Source organism: Homarus americanus, unplaced genomic scaffold, assembly GCF_018991925.1.
Source record: "Homarus americanus isolate GMGI-L3 unplaced genomic scaffold, GMGI_Hamer_2.0 scaffold7626, whole genome shotgun sequence".
Taxonomy (NCBI): Eukaryota; Metazoa; Arthropoda; class Malacostraca; order Decapoda; family Nephropidae; genus Homarus; species Homarus americanus.
This window is the reverse complement of record NW_024718273.1, coordinates 16706910-16721956: the sequence shown is the minus strand read 5'-3', so window position 1 is coordinate 16721956 and position 15047 is coordinate 16706910. Positions and strand designations below refer to the sequence as shown.

Here is a 15047-nt window from a genome sequence, read left to right as displayed (position 1 = left end):
CCGCCTGGTATAAAATAAAGGGACGATTTTTGCCTTCCCTCTCGTGGTATTATACGACTGACCATCTTGTCTGATACAGAATACATGATACTGTAAAAATAAAAAAATAAATGGCGTAATACTGGAAACATTAACTTGAAACTACAGGGATATAATGCTCTGCATTTATAATTTCTAAAAAATACAAAATAAAATATATACAGTATTGTAGTTTGTAACGCACGGGAAATGTTTATGACATACCAAACAAGAAAAACTAAACTAAATTGTCATTAACAAATAAAAATTATGTAAATCATGCAATAGTTTTTTAGTGAATTTTTTTTTATTGTATAATGAGAGTATAATCAGGCAATGTACTCTTTAACACAGCACATATTCTACCAGTGTTGAATTCCTACAGGTTATTCGTAGTCAAAAAATTTAAAATTTAGTCACACGAGTTTTTAAAAATTTTGTGCATGGGTTATATCTCCCTGTGCGCGAATTTTATATTTTATTTTCACTGGTTTTTTATTACATATTGAAGTGCTCTGGACCTCCTGCACAAGAGGGGTTCTCGTGAATGGGTGTGGGTGTTGGTGAGGGAGGGTAGGTGTTGGTGAGGGAGGGTAGGTGTTGGTGAGGGATGGTAGGTGTTGGTGAGGGATGGTAGGTGTTGGTGAGGGAGGGTAGGTGTTGGTGAGGGATGGTAGGTGTTGGTGAGGGATGGTAGGTGAGGGAGGGTGGTGTTGGTGAGGGATGGTAGGCGTTTGTGAGGGATGGTAGGTGTTGGTGAGGGAGGGTAGGTGTTGGTGAGGGAGGGTGCCGGTGAGGGTAGATGGTTGTTAATGAGAGTGGGCGGATAATAGTGAGGGTAGGTGGGTGTTGGTGAAGGTGGGTACTGTTGGAGTGAGAGTGTTGGTAAGGGTGAGGTGGCTGGGTGTTTGTGTCGTGGCGGAGGGGAATAAGGAAGAGGCCGGGGTCACTGAGTTTTCTTGACGACCTCTTCGCCCTGGGGCTGAGTGTTGCTGGGGCTGCAGTGGGCCGTCACGGGGAACACGGACCCGCTCCACACCCTGCAGAAGAAGACTGAGAGTAAGTTAAGTAAGTTACACGTAGTACCTTCAGGAGAGCTACCTTCAGGAGAGCTATTAAGGGGATCCACTCTTTGGGTTAACCTAAGCTAACCGATCCTAACCAAACCTAACCTAGTCTAAATTAACCTAATCTAAATTAACCTAATCTAACTTATTCTACCCTAACTTAACCAAACCTAATCTAATCTAACAACATAACCTATCCTACCTAAACTTGAACTAACCTAACCTATCCTACCCCAATATAACGTAACCTATCCTATCCTAATTTAGCCTAACCTAACCTTCCCAACCCAGTTAGGTTTAGGCTGGCTCATATTTAGGTAATGCACAATATTGGATCCAACGAACTGTGAAAATAAATGTAATGCAAGAAAACACACAAAGGAATATTAAAATTGGTTATAATCCGACAAATTACCATTGCAGAGTTTTAAAATGGTTTTCCCTCAGACAACTAAAACAAAAGCACCGAGACACTATGCTTAAATTAGATTGGATATTTAATCCGCAAAATCATCATTTAAATTTACATTAATATAAGGATAATGTTGATACATATATAGACAGTGCAGATATACAAACAATGTCCATAAACAGTACTGTACAAGTATACAAACAATATATACAGTACTGTATATATTGCAGGTATATAATGTACAACGACAATATACGTATACAAACAATATACATAGACAATACAGGTATACAAACAATATAGAGACAGTACAAACGATATACACAGACAGTGGAGGTACGCAAACAATGGTAAACAGTAAAGTAGTATCAACTAAGGATTACCAACAAAGCAACATGCTTATTTTCCAGGAAGGTAAATTCTCCCGGGTGAAATAAACAGTTCCGCCTTTCGCAAATACCACACGAAATTCTGCCCGTTCACTACAGTATTCCTCTTATCCTATGCAGCAGCTTCATGTAAATACCGCTAATCTACAAAACAGACTGCAGTCAAACTCTCTTTCAATATTTTGCCGCTTTGCTTCAGATGGAATGGCCCCTGATAACGTGCACCATGTGTGTTCGACGAGTGAGTGAAAATGTCCGATGGAGATGAATTGTCACATATTATTCAGAACACAGGCTATATTATATTTCATTTATTACATTCTGGAATATTGGTTGTGTTTTCTGGGTTAAACTGTAAAACATTATGTACTTATTTCATCACTGTGTTAATAACATACACAATGAGAGATGTATTAACACCACATATTGTACTGGTCAAGTTATTGAGGTATTTTGAATCCTGATTTTTTGTTTATCTCGATTAACTCATTATTTGTTGGCGACTGTTGTATTTACTAACCTAGAATAAACGCTTAAATATCTTAGTTGTTAAAGCGTAGTAATACATTATAACATCAACAAGACCTTAGATATTAAACGTAGTAATACATTATATCAACATGGTCCAAATTTACAGAATCATTTTATAAATATTTCTCGTAATTGAAGACGTAAAGATCCAACAAACTAACTTAAACGTAAAAATATCATTAAAATACCACAGAAATGTAATAATACTGCAGTAATTTAAACTAGATTAAACGTTCACGGAACCCCAGACAATATTAAAGTAGTAGCGCTCAACAAGGGCTTTTTAATTTCTCATAAAAGAATTAATGAGACTTAGCTAATGGGAATACTTAATCTCGAATATATTCTCAAAAAATATATCGCCTACGCTTCCACTTTTGTAACAGAAGGAAAAGGAAAGAAAATCAACTTTATAACAGCACAACACTCACACGTCAACATACAACACAGTACATTTGACAGCATCTACACACAACACAGCGTCAACACAACACAACACACGATCAACCAACAGATATTGATTTATCTCTCTCAAAAGCCTTCTGTTCCCACACACACAATCCAACACCAACCTTATTGAGTTGAGTTCTTCTCCTCCGACACACACACACAACATTACCGTAACTTCACCAGTCACATCATTCCACCACAGGATTTTAAAACTCACACTATATAGTAAACTTCTCTGGTTCTTTATTTAACCAAAACTTTTATTTTTATCGAGACCAATACCTTCCCCCACATTCCAATCCCGCCATTTATTTCTTTACGTCTGTTTTTAAATTCTATGTCGGGAACATTGTAGCTGTTCCCCCGCCTGCCTCTCTCTGTCTCTCTTGGCATATAGACTATACAACTCAAACCTTAAATTTATACTATATATTGTTTCAGAGTCATATAATATAAAGATGATATAATTATAACTTATTTATTTATCTTGGAACTAAAATATTAATCATGTTTTTCGGATCACCTGAAGATTAACCATAATAACTTTAAACTAACCTCACAATTTAACCTGACCTAACCTAACTTGATCTAACCTAACCTAAGCTAACTCACCCAAACCTAATCCAAGATAACCTAACCTAACCTAACTCCACCAGGTCAACATTAAGATAAAATAAACTAAAGGAACGTGGTCCTAATCTTCAGGTGACTCAAATATTGGTAAACAAGACGGTAGTTTCCTCCTCCAGTAAATCTCTCTCACGTGAACTAATCCCACGTGAGAAGTAAGAGAGGATTGTATACCTACCTACCTCACCTCACCCTACACACACCCTACCTCCCTCACCCTACACACACCCTACCTCCCTCACCCTAGAGACAAACCTATAACACACCCTCTTCGTCACTCCTTCCTCCTCCTTCCTAATATCCATAAATTATCATCTTTATCTTCCTTTATTCCTACTGTTATTCTAATCATTAATGGCTGGATAATATTCAGTCTATGGTCACCTGGAGTACGCCTCTTTCACACCTAAACCCGACAGTTTCCTATTTAGTATTCCCTTCCTGTTCATAATTAAACTGTCGGAATGCCGTCCATGCAGACTTCATCATCTCTCTCTCTCTCTCTCTCTCTCATCTTGTATTCCTCTCGCCTCCCCCATAATTGAATTTTCTTCTCCCTGAACTTGCTTTCCATAATGCGTCATATAATCTCAAAATGATGGTGGACTGCCTGGGGTGGGACAACTGCATATTGTTACCCAGGTGTACATTGAATGGTTTAGTTTAGCCTAATATAATCTAAGGATCACCTGAACATTAGACGTCCTTGCTTATTTCACCGGATGATTTTAACCACTCTAACGCTACCTGGAGGTTAGGTTAGGTTAGGTTACTGTTAAGGTGAAACAAGTTGGCGGTAAATCTTCAGGTGATCCTTGATCTAACTTAACCTACATTGTATATATATACATACTGAACTGTGTATACTGTATCTGCAATGTTTATATAGTACCGTACAGTATATGCATGCTGAACCAATTGTAAACTTGTATGGCGATCTATCTATCTATCTATTTATCTATCTATCTATCTATCTATCTATCTATTTATCTATTTATCTATTTATCTATTTATCTATCTATCTATCTATCTATTTATCTTCACAAGCCAGCCAGACTTACTTGGCAGCAGCGGTGTGATCAAACTTGTGCCCGGCCACTAGAAACTCCAACACCTCTCTCTGACCGTGTTTGTAGTCATAATGAACCCGACGCGTGGTAAGTTCTTCAGGCAGCTCCTCCGCCTTGGTGTGGTGCATGTAAGAGAGGAAGATCATCCACAGGAAGGACCCACACGATATGGCCATCACGCGGTTCTTCTCTGGCACCATGCTAAAGTTGAGAGTCTGGATGACGGGCCAGATGGAGAGACTTATCTGTTGGGGGACGTCTTGTGTGAGTGTTGATACTGACTGGTGAGTAATGTATAACAGTATTTGTTATGGTTCACTCTGATGAATCGGACAACTGATGATTATATACCCTAACGTTATACCTAGAGGGGTTTAGGTTAAGTTAGGTTAGGTTAGGTCAGCGTTCAGTTAGGTTAGGTCAGCGTTAAGTTAGATTAGGTCAGCGTTCAGTTAGGTTAGGTCAGCGTTAAGTTAGATTAGGTCAGCGTTCAGTTAGGTTAGGTCAGCGTTAAGTTAGATTTGGTCAGCGTTCAGTTAGGTTAGGTCAGCGCTAATGTTAGTTAATCTTAAGGTGAAATAAACTGAGCTGGGATGTCTAATCTTCATGTGATGCCGTAAGCGTGGCACACACAGAAACACAAACAAGAATTCTAAACTTAGATATGTGGGTCAATGTCGCTGAGGAAGGAAGGGGGGTGGGAGGAGGAAGAGGGAGGGAGGGAGGGAGGGGAGGAGGGTAGAGGAGGGAGAGAAGGAAGTAGGTGGGAAGGAGAAAGGAAGACAGGTAGGGGAGGGACAAAGAAAGGGAAGATGGGGGAGGGGGGAAGGTTGGGGAGGGAAGGGAGGATTGGGAAAAGAAGGGAGGAAGGAGGGATGGAGGGGAAGGGAGGTAGGGGGGAGGGGGGGAAGGGGGGCAATGGTGGGGGTGCTCTACCACGGGTCATTGAATCGCTGCCAAGAATTCCACCATCACCTGGGAACGCTGCTTGTGTCACTTGTACCGTACTGTACTATCTGCAGCTGATGGTCTAACCTAACCTAACCTAACCTAACCTAACCAAACCTAACCAAACCTAACCTAACCTAACCTAACCTAACCTAACCTAACCTAACCTAACCAAACCTAACCAAACCTAACCTAACCTAACCTAACCTAACCAAACCTAACCTAACCTAACCTAACCAAGCCTAACCTAAAGCCTAGCAAGCCTAACCAAACCTAACCAAACCTAACCTAACCTAACCTAACCAACCAAACCTAACCTAACCTAACCTAACCTAACCTAACCAAACCTAACCAAACCAAACCTAACCTAACCTAACCTAACCTAACCTAACCTAACCTAAAGAAACTTAAAGAAACTTAATCTAACCTAAATAAGTAAATAAATAAACAGACTTATCAAAAACAGATTACTAGCTTGTTTATATAATAGTGTTAGAGATGTGTTAGAGATGTGTTAGGTTTATTAGTAGTGTTAGATATGTTTTAGAGATGTGTTAGGTTTATTAGTAGTGTTAGAGATGTGTTAGGTTTATTAGTACTGTTAGAGATGTGTTAGAGATGTGTTAGGTTTATTAGTACTGTTAGAGATGTGTTTACAGTGTACAAGAGATGCCCTGTTCACTTCAGCTCACCTCCCCGCCTATCCGCCAACACAGTCAAGTTTACCCTGTGAATATTTTACGGTGTTTCCCACTCATTCTGTCTTCCTCCTCCTCCTCTCTCTTCCTCCTCTTACTCTTCTCTCTCTCTCTTCCTCCTTTCCCTCCTCCACCTCCTCCTCCTCCTCTTCCTCCTTCTCCTCCTCCTCCACCACCTCCTCCTCCTCTCTCTTCCTCCTCTTACTCTTCTCTCTCTCTCTTCCTCCTTTCCCTCCTCCACCTCCTCCTCCTCCTCTTCCTCCTTCTCCTCCTCCTCCACCACCTCCTCCTCCTCTTCCTCCACCTCCTCTTCCTCCCTCCCCTCTTCCAAACACTGATGTAAGCTTGTATCGTGTTGTCATATATATAGTGTCTTGAGGTGGAACAAAGGCGTCTGACTCCAGGTATGTGTGTGTGTGTGTATGGATGTATCTGTGTGTGTATGTGTATGTGTGTGTGTGTGTATGTATTGTCACAACACGGACACTAACCCTTGGCACTCTACCACCACCTGCCTCTGATCTGTGACGTCATACCAAACTACACGTGACGTCATCCCTGCCCCCCCCCACACAAACACTCCATGAAACGAGAACGAACACACACACACACACACACACACACACACACACACACACTCCAGAGAATTTGTCAAGGGCACCACAAGACAGAGAAAGAGGGTGGGGGGGGAACTGACCATCCAGGTAGGTAACATCTTGTCCTGCCATTCCTGTACGGTCTCCTCTAGCGGGCGGCCCTCCAACAGCGACATGCCCAGGTAGAACTGAGAGATGTTCAAGGGAGCGAACACCAGCTGGTCCACGTAACCCTGTGTGTGTGTGAACAGTTTGTGTATGGTGAACACTTTTGATGAACACTTTATGGCTGGTGAACACTTTTGATGAATACTTTATGGCTGGTGAACACTTTATTGATGGTGAATATTGTTGGTGAGCTCTTTATGTATGGTGAACACTTTATATATGGTGAACATTGTGAACTCTATGTATGGTGAAAATTTTTTGGTGAACACTTTATGTATGGTGAACAATTTTAGTGAACGCTTTATGTATGGTGAACAGTTTGAGTGAACACTTTATGCATGGTGAACAATTTTAGTGAAAACTTTATGTATGGAGAACAATTTTGGTGAACACTTTACGTATGGTGAAAAAATTAAGTGAACATTTTATGTATGGTGAACATTTTCGTGAACACTGTGAATACTTTATGATGAAAATTTGAATATGATAATTATATGAGGGACAACAGAAAAAAAATAGAGAAAGAGAGATAAAGAAAGAGAGACAGAGAGAGAGAGAACAGCGGATAAAGTAAGAACAAAATTGAGATAAAGAGAGAGATAGAGAGAACACAGAGAGAGAACAGCGGATAAAGTAAGAACAAAATTGAGATAAAAAGAGAGAGAGAGAGAGAGAGAACACAGAGAGAGAACAGCGGATAAAGTAAGAACAAAATTGAGATAAAGAAAGAGAGAGAGAGAGAGAACACACAGAGAGAGAACAGCGGCTAAAGTAACTAAGAACAAAACTGAGACAAAGAAACATAGAGAGAGAGAGAGAGAGAGAGAGAGAGAGAGAGAGAGAGAGACTCACCTTCGCAATGGCGTGACGGAGTGTTGTACCAGGTATGAAGTAACACAACACCTTGATCCACTTGTACAGCAGAGGGGCGGTGAGGCAGGAGCCGTAAACACCGTAGCGTAGGGCCTCCAGCAGGTCATAAGAGGTGCGGGACCCATCCACTGCCTGCTGGAGGAGGTTCCCCGCCGGCCACAACACGGCATAAGTGACCATCCCGCGGGTTACTGGGTACCTGTGAAGAATATAGGGCTTCAATTATTAGGCGCCAGCTTAACCTAACCTAACTTTAATTTAACCTGATCTAACCTAACTTAATTTAACCCGACCTAACCAGGCCTAACCTAACTTTAATTTAACCTAACTTAATTTAACCCGACCTAACCAGGCCTAACCTAACTTTAATTTAACCTAACTTAACTAACCCAACCTAACCTAATCTAACTAACCCAACCTAACCTACCCAGCCTACTGTAACTTTAATCTAACCTAACTTAAACCTAACCTAGCACTAACTTTAACCAGCTTGACAATAACTTTATCCATTTCGTAAAGAGAAAAATATAATCTGCATCTAAAAATAATATCAGTATATGAACAACACAAGAAAGACACTAGCGTTTATTTCTTACTTGTCAAGCACCTTCCAGAACCCCTTGGCGAGCGTTGACAGACAGCCAGCCATGTCTGTCTAGGGTCCTCTTGTTGTTGTTTTTTGTTTGTTTTATATAAATATGTATTTCTTTTAGTTTAATAAATTTGTTATGTATTACTTAAATAATTATATACGGTTTAGTATTAATAGTCCTTGAGGATTCTTTAACAGTTTTTGTGTGTGAAATTGAGTAAGTTCCTGTTGTAGGATTATAGGATGCAGTGGCTGAGTGGATGTAGTTCTTGTTTTTTTGTCCTAAGGGTCACTGGTTCGATCCCGGGACACTCTCAAGCCACCCAGGTGTAAATGGTGTACCTGAATTCACAAGCTGGAGAAGTGGAGAAGGTCGAGTGCAGTACCGACCAGGTTGACTCCTTGTGTACTGAAGGTTTAGGTGTGCAGTATGCTACATCCACACTGTCCTTAACGGGTAGCCAGGTTTATGTGACCCACTTTCAGTTTCGGTGTTAATATAATGATAAGTACGTAATAAATACAATCTGGTGGAATGCCTTAGTTCTGTGTGTGGATGAGTGGAATGACCAACAGACCTAATGTGTGTGGAAGTCAGTAACCGTATTCTGGTGCCACTGAAAATTCTACTCAGTATTTATGATCTTCTGAGCATTATTCTAACAATACCACTACGAGTAATGCAAGAGAGATTTATGATGACGAATATGAGGCATTTTTAAGTTTAATTGACAAGGATATGTATTGTTTAGCAGTATAATAACGTGTGATGGATGTTAATCGTCAAGAGTAATATAATAATGATGTTTAAGATACTGTGTTTATATGAGAAGAACACAGCTATGGTGCTTCCTTAGGCGTGATAAATAATACTAATGATCCAGTTCTGTTCTTGGTTGGGAGTCAGGAGTGGTGAATTGAGGTCGTTCGGAGGTTCTGTAACAAATGAAAATCACATCATTAGAGCTTGTTATTGTTGATGATATATGGTTAGGTTAGGTTAGGTTAGGTTAGGTTAGGTAAAGTTAGGTTAGGTTATATTAACCTAACACTAACCTAACACTAACCTCATCAAACCAAACGCTTACCCAAACTATCACTTAACCTAACCTAACACTAGCCCAACCTATCACTAACTTAACGCTACCACAAACCTAACCTAACCTAACTTAATCTTGCCATGTAGGGATAAACTAACTAATCAGACTGTGTATGTATGAGTAAACAAGACATAATAATAATAATAATAATAATAATAATAATAATAATAATAATAATAATAATAATAATAATAATAATAATAATAATAATAATAATAATAATAATAATAATAATAATAATAATAATAATAATAATAATAATAATAATAATAATAATAACAATAACAATAACAATGTAATAATAATAATAATAATAATAATAGCAATAATAATAATAATAATAATAATAATAATAATAATAATAATAATAATAATAACAATAGCAATAATAATAATAATAATAATAATAATAATACAATAACAATAATGGATACCTAATAACTAATGACCTGCCAATGGATACCTCTTGTCTACATATATAAGTACGACAGCAAGGCACCAGTTTACCCCCCCCCCCACATAACCACGCACACACGCACGCACACACACTGGTAATCCACGCAAGATGGCCGTCGTATTTCACTGTATTATTAACATGGGGGGGAGAGTGTTCCAAGATATTACGTGGCCTCATAATGTCCACAAAAAAATAGATAATTAGATAGATAGATAGATAGATAGATCGATAGACAGTTATATTGTGTATATAGATAGATGAGGTCAGATATTAGGTTAGGTTAGGTTAGGTTAGGTTAGGTTAGGTTAGGTTAGGTTAGATTAGGTTAGGTTAGGTTAATCTGCGGGTGAAATAAGTTAGGTGGGCTAATCTTCAGGTGATCCCAAAATAAAAGGCACAACTCATGGTAAGAAAGAAACACATAATTATCTAGTGAAATACAGTAGTGTGGCGTAGACAACCTTCACAGCTGCCATGTGTAGACTTAATAGTATACTAGTGTGGAAATAAACATCTGACAGCTTTGTTGTTTCTCCTTGGTCGATTTGTCTGACTGTTTATCATTGTTTGTATACCTCCACTGTCTACCATCATTTGTATACCTCCGCTGTCTACCATCATTTGTATACCTCCACTGTCTACCATCATTTGTATACCTCCACTGTCTACCATCATTTGTATACCTCCACTGTCTACCATCATTTGTATACCTCCACTGTCTACCATCATTTGTATACCTCCACTGTCTACCATCATTTGTATACCTCCACTGTCTACCATCATTTGTATACCTATGTACATTGTAGACCTACGTTGTTTTTATATATACTGAATCAACTGTAAATTTATATGACAATTTTACTGAATATTTATCAATCTATTTACGAGTATTTATCTAGGTTCAATATTGCTTGTTCGTCTGGCAGGCCGGGTAAGACACCTACCTCCCGCCAGGCTGTCTAGCACTATTTCTAAGAAGGGCTATGTCACTCTAAATAGCTGATGATATGAATGAAGAATTATATAACTGTGTGTGTGTGTGTGTGTGTGTGTGTGTGTATGTCTTAGTTAGAATGATCGCAAGAAGAACAACGCCAACATAACCATGACTAATGCTGAATCAATGTATACTTGCATGACGACGTTATTGAAGAAATCTATTTATCTATGTGTATCTAAAACTTGCCCAGGTGTAAAAAAAGTGAGTAAGAAACAAATAGAAAATCCAACATCATATACAGGTATATATAATCCTACTTGGCAACACAAATAATGAATAGGCAGTTATGGCCAAAAGTCCAGGACACTTGGCAGCATACACTATCTTGTTTGTGGGTTTTATAATTCTATTCCTAGTAAACGGTATTAGTTATTTATTGTAACTATTCAAATTAAAAAAAAAATAATAATAAATAATACATCCTGAAAATTAGACACAAATTTAAATCAACTAAAGATTATCCACCCTTATATTTCTTAGGGTTTTAAATTAGGTTGTCAGGTTAGATTAAGATAGTTTAAACAGATTTTGTTAGGTTAACTTAGGTTAGATTAGGTTAGGTTTGCATTAAGTTAGGTTAGGTAAAGTTAAGTTTGGTTAGGTTATCATTAGGTTAGGTCTGCTTTGGTAGGGTAGCGTTAAGTTAGGTTGAGTTAGGTTAGGTTAACGTTAGGGTGGTTATGCTTCAGGTGATCCAAAAAGGGCAGAAATAAGAAGCTGTAGAAAGATAAAATGTAAACCTCTTACTAACATGACCCTCAAAATAGTGCCAAACGTTACCGGAAATATCCTAATTTTGTCAACAAGTGAATCTAAAATTATTATTATACGCTGAGCCAGAGATCCCGACAGCTCACACACACACACACGTTATTTTCAGCATTTACATTTTAATTTACGTCACCGCATGCTAAGGCTACACGGGTTTGGTGGCAGGGTATTCCAGGATACAGTGATCATATTTATCAAAGTTAACATAATTTCTGTAACATCTTTAAGCAGTGTTTGGTATAAAAGGTAGGGTATAATGGGTCATGGTACAGGTATATAAAGAACGCAGTAGACTATACCCATGTAAACTGAGAATACAAAATGTGGAGGTGAGGTGAGGTGGTTACGAGGCATAACAACAAACTGTACCCTTGAAATCTGAAATAAAGTCACACTCTGTAATGTAGTGTTGTAAGGCAGGCTAAAATGAGAATATTTTATCATAACGTAACCTGCAAGTTGCATCAGCAGGTGTACGTGTTGGTTTACCTCCCCCAACACTGCCAGACACGCCTTGGCAACATTCCAAGAACTCCCTCTCTTTGTGGTTTTCTTATAGTATATTAAAATCTAAAAACTCGTGGTCATGTTTTTCATTAATAATGACCAATAAAATAAATTAATTACAGAAAATTATTCTATTTGTATTTAATGAAGGGTTCTCATACTGATAGATCTCAAAGTAGCGCGATGACCAAAATAATGTATTGTACAATAAGGTTGTTGGTAAAACTGACTCTGACGTGAGCTTTCCTGTGACGTCACTCAGGACAGCCAAGCAGTCAGCTGAGGGAGGAATGCGGCGTGACTCATCTAACTAACGTAACACAGTACATGACTCGGTGACTCCCATAACTTATGTAACACAAAGTAGTTTTAAAACCACAATACTCTTGTACTAAACATTCTGTGAGTGCATCAGTATATTAAGCAGTCAGAAAGATTGGAAGACATTACATCCTAGATAACCTAGTTTGGCTATCCATAAATTCCAGTAATGCTTCGGAGTACAGTGTTGAATGTTGTAATTGCAAGTTGCCGGAAATCTGGGCCTCCTGAACTTTTACTCATCATCTCTAACATTGTAAATAAAATTTCTATGGAACAACGAGAATATATTGGATGTGTAGAAATATTTTATGGTTGGGTATATGTAGAAATATAATCATACGACCGCTGAACTAAAAACTAATTTATTGGAAATTTAATACTACTGTATTGCACTGAGTTCGCTATATTATACTAGGCTTATAATTGAACTATAAATGGTAGAATATCAACCTTTTTCCTATAACGATCCAACACACTGAAGCAGCAACTATTTAAAACCCAAATTTTATGACAGAATATATACAGTACAGGTAAGTATCGTTAACACACTAGACCACAAAACATTCGTATACTGTTGTACAGTACTTGCTTGGCTGTATAAGTTATATTCCTTTTAGAATTGTGATCTGATATTCCTGTTAGACTAAATGAATGTAGGTATAACTTTTTACAATGATAGTAGTTACTGTGTGTACATACTTACCGTCCATTAAACACCATGACTGTTGTTTACTTGTTGGGAGCACCAGAATTATATCACTTTGACTTTCCTTTGTATGTCTGTGCCCCTCAAACAGCGTCAGTAAAATACTATGGTCAATATATGGAGAAAATGTTCTGTTGGTAGTCAATAAACGGTTTAAGCCGCCGCGCGTAGACAAACTCAGCTGATCTATGACGTCACGCACAGCTCCTAGATTACAGGTATATCATACAAGTTTAAAAATTTATCGGCATTAATAGATAATGCAGGAATATAGTTCGGCGTAAAAAATGTACATTAGGTAATAAATTTATGGGAAATTCTTGAAGTCATCATCGCAGTCATTTCAATTCATTTAGTCACGTATTGTCCACAAACATGAGAGAAGAAACGTTTAACGTTTGTAGCCAGGTGCGCCCAAGGGTGAACCACATCAAACTGTCATAATGGATGTTAAAAACAACTATAGCATGGTTCTTACGGGAAAAATATCGCGATTCTGATCTTAAAGTGTGGTCTTGGCTGGCGGTGGAAGTCCACATACAATAATGCAAATTTGGTAATGAGCAAAGAACAACAAACTTAACTTACAGGTGCTGTGTCGCTCAGTAATTAGTTTGGTTAATTTGTAATACTGGTGAAAAACACTTAAGTGCCGTAGAGTACTTCTGTGTAGCGAATTTGTCAATTGTCAGTCATCTTCAAAAGTTATGAGATGTTCGGGAGTCTTTTCTTCAGAACCATATAATATATTAATAATCACTTACTTGACTTGTGTCAAATCGAGTCGCAATGTAGCACTAGAAGTAGAGAGAAGAAACACTCCTCCTTTAGCTATGTCTCGTCTGTAACAGAGCTTCGCCACGACCTTACACCCATAGTTATCAAACTCACCACCTGGGCCACCTGCCAAGCCCCCTCCCCGCCAGCTATGACGGAAGATAGGTATGTGGGGAACGTCTGTGTAGGAGAAAAATATCAACATTGCCTTACTGTTTGGTTTACCATCGTTTCTTTACCAGCGCTGCCGATGCACATTGTATACCTGCACTGTCTAGGTACATTGTTTGTATACCTGCACTGTCTAGGTACATTGTTTGTATATCTGCACTGTCTAGGTACATTGTTTGTATACCTGCACTGTCTAGGTACATTGTTTGTATACCTGCACTGTCTAGGTACATTGTTTGTATACCTGCACTGTCTAGGTACATTGTTTGTATACCTGCACTGTTTAGGTACATTGTTTGTATACCTGCACTGTTTAAGTACATTGTTTGTATACCTGCACTGTCTAGGTACATTGTTTGTATACCTGCACTGTCTAGGTACATTGTTTGTATACCTACTGTCATCCCTGTGGTACATTGTTTATACCTGCACTGTCTAGGTACATTGTTTGTATACCTGCACTGTCTATACCTGTTGTTCATTTGTCCTGCACTGTCTAGGTACATTGTTTGTATACCTGCACTGTCTAGGGGTACATTGTTTGTATACCTGTACTGTCTAGGTACATTGTTTGTATACCTGCACTGTCTAGGTACATTGTTTGTATACCTGCACTGCATTGTATGTACTACATTGTTTGTATACCTGCACTGTCTAGGTACATTGTTTGTATACCTGCACTGTCTAGGTACATTGTTTGTATACCTGCACTGTCTAGGTACATTGTATACCTGCACTGTCTAGGTACATTGTATACCTGCACTGTCTAGGTACATTGTTTGTATACCTGCA

The 15047-nt window shown here is 38.6% G+C and overlaps 1 protein-coding gene across 1 annotated transcript; it reads right to left on the bottom strand.

The window, feature by feature from the left end:
* Window positions 1–741: 741 nt before the first annotated feature.
* LOC121859628 (protein sym1-like) lies at window positions 742–14170 on the bottom strand. Its single transcript, XM_042356560.1, has 6 exons — window positions 14072–14170; window positions 8447–9378; window positions 7830–8049; window positions 6911–7042; window positions 4559–4812; window positions 742–1058 (listed from the first exon to the last, which is right to left on the bottom strand). The coding sequence occupies exons 2-6, from the start codon at window positions 8497–8499 to the stop codon at window positions 965–967; spliced, it is 753 nt and encodes a 250-aa protein (XP_042212494.1). The 5' UTR covers window positions 8500–9378; window positions 14072–14170; the 3' UTR covers window positions 742–964.
* Window positions 14171–15047: the final 877 nt, after the last annotated feature.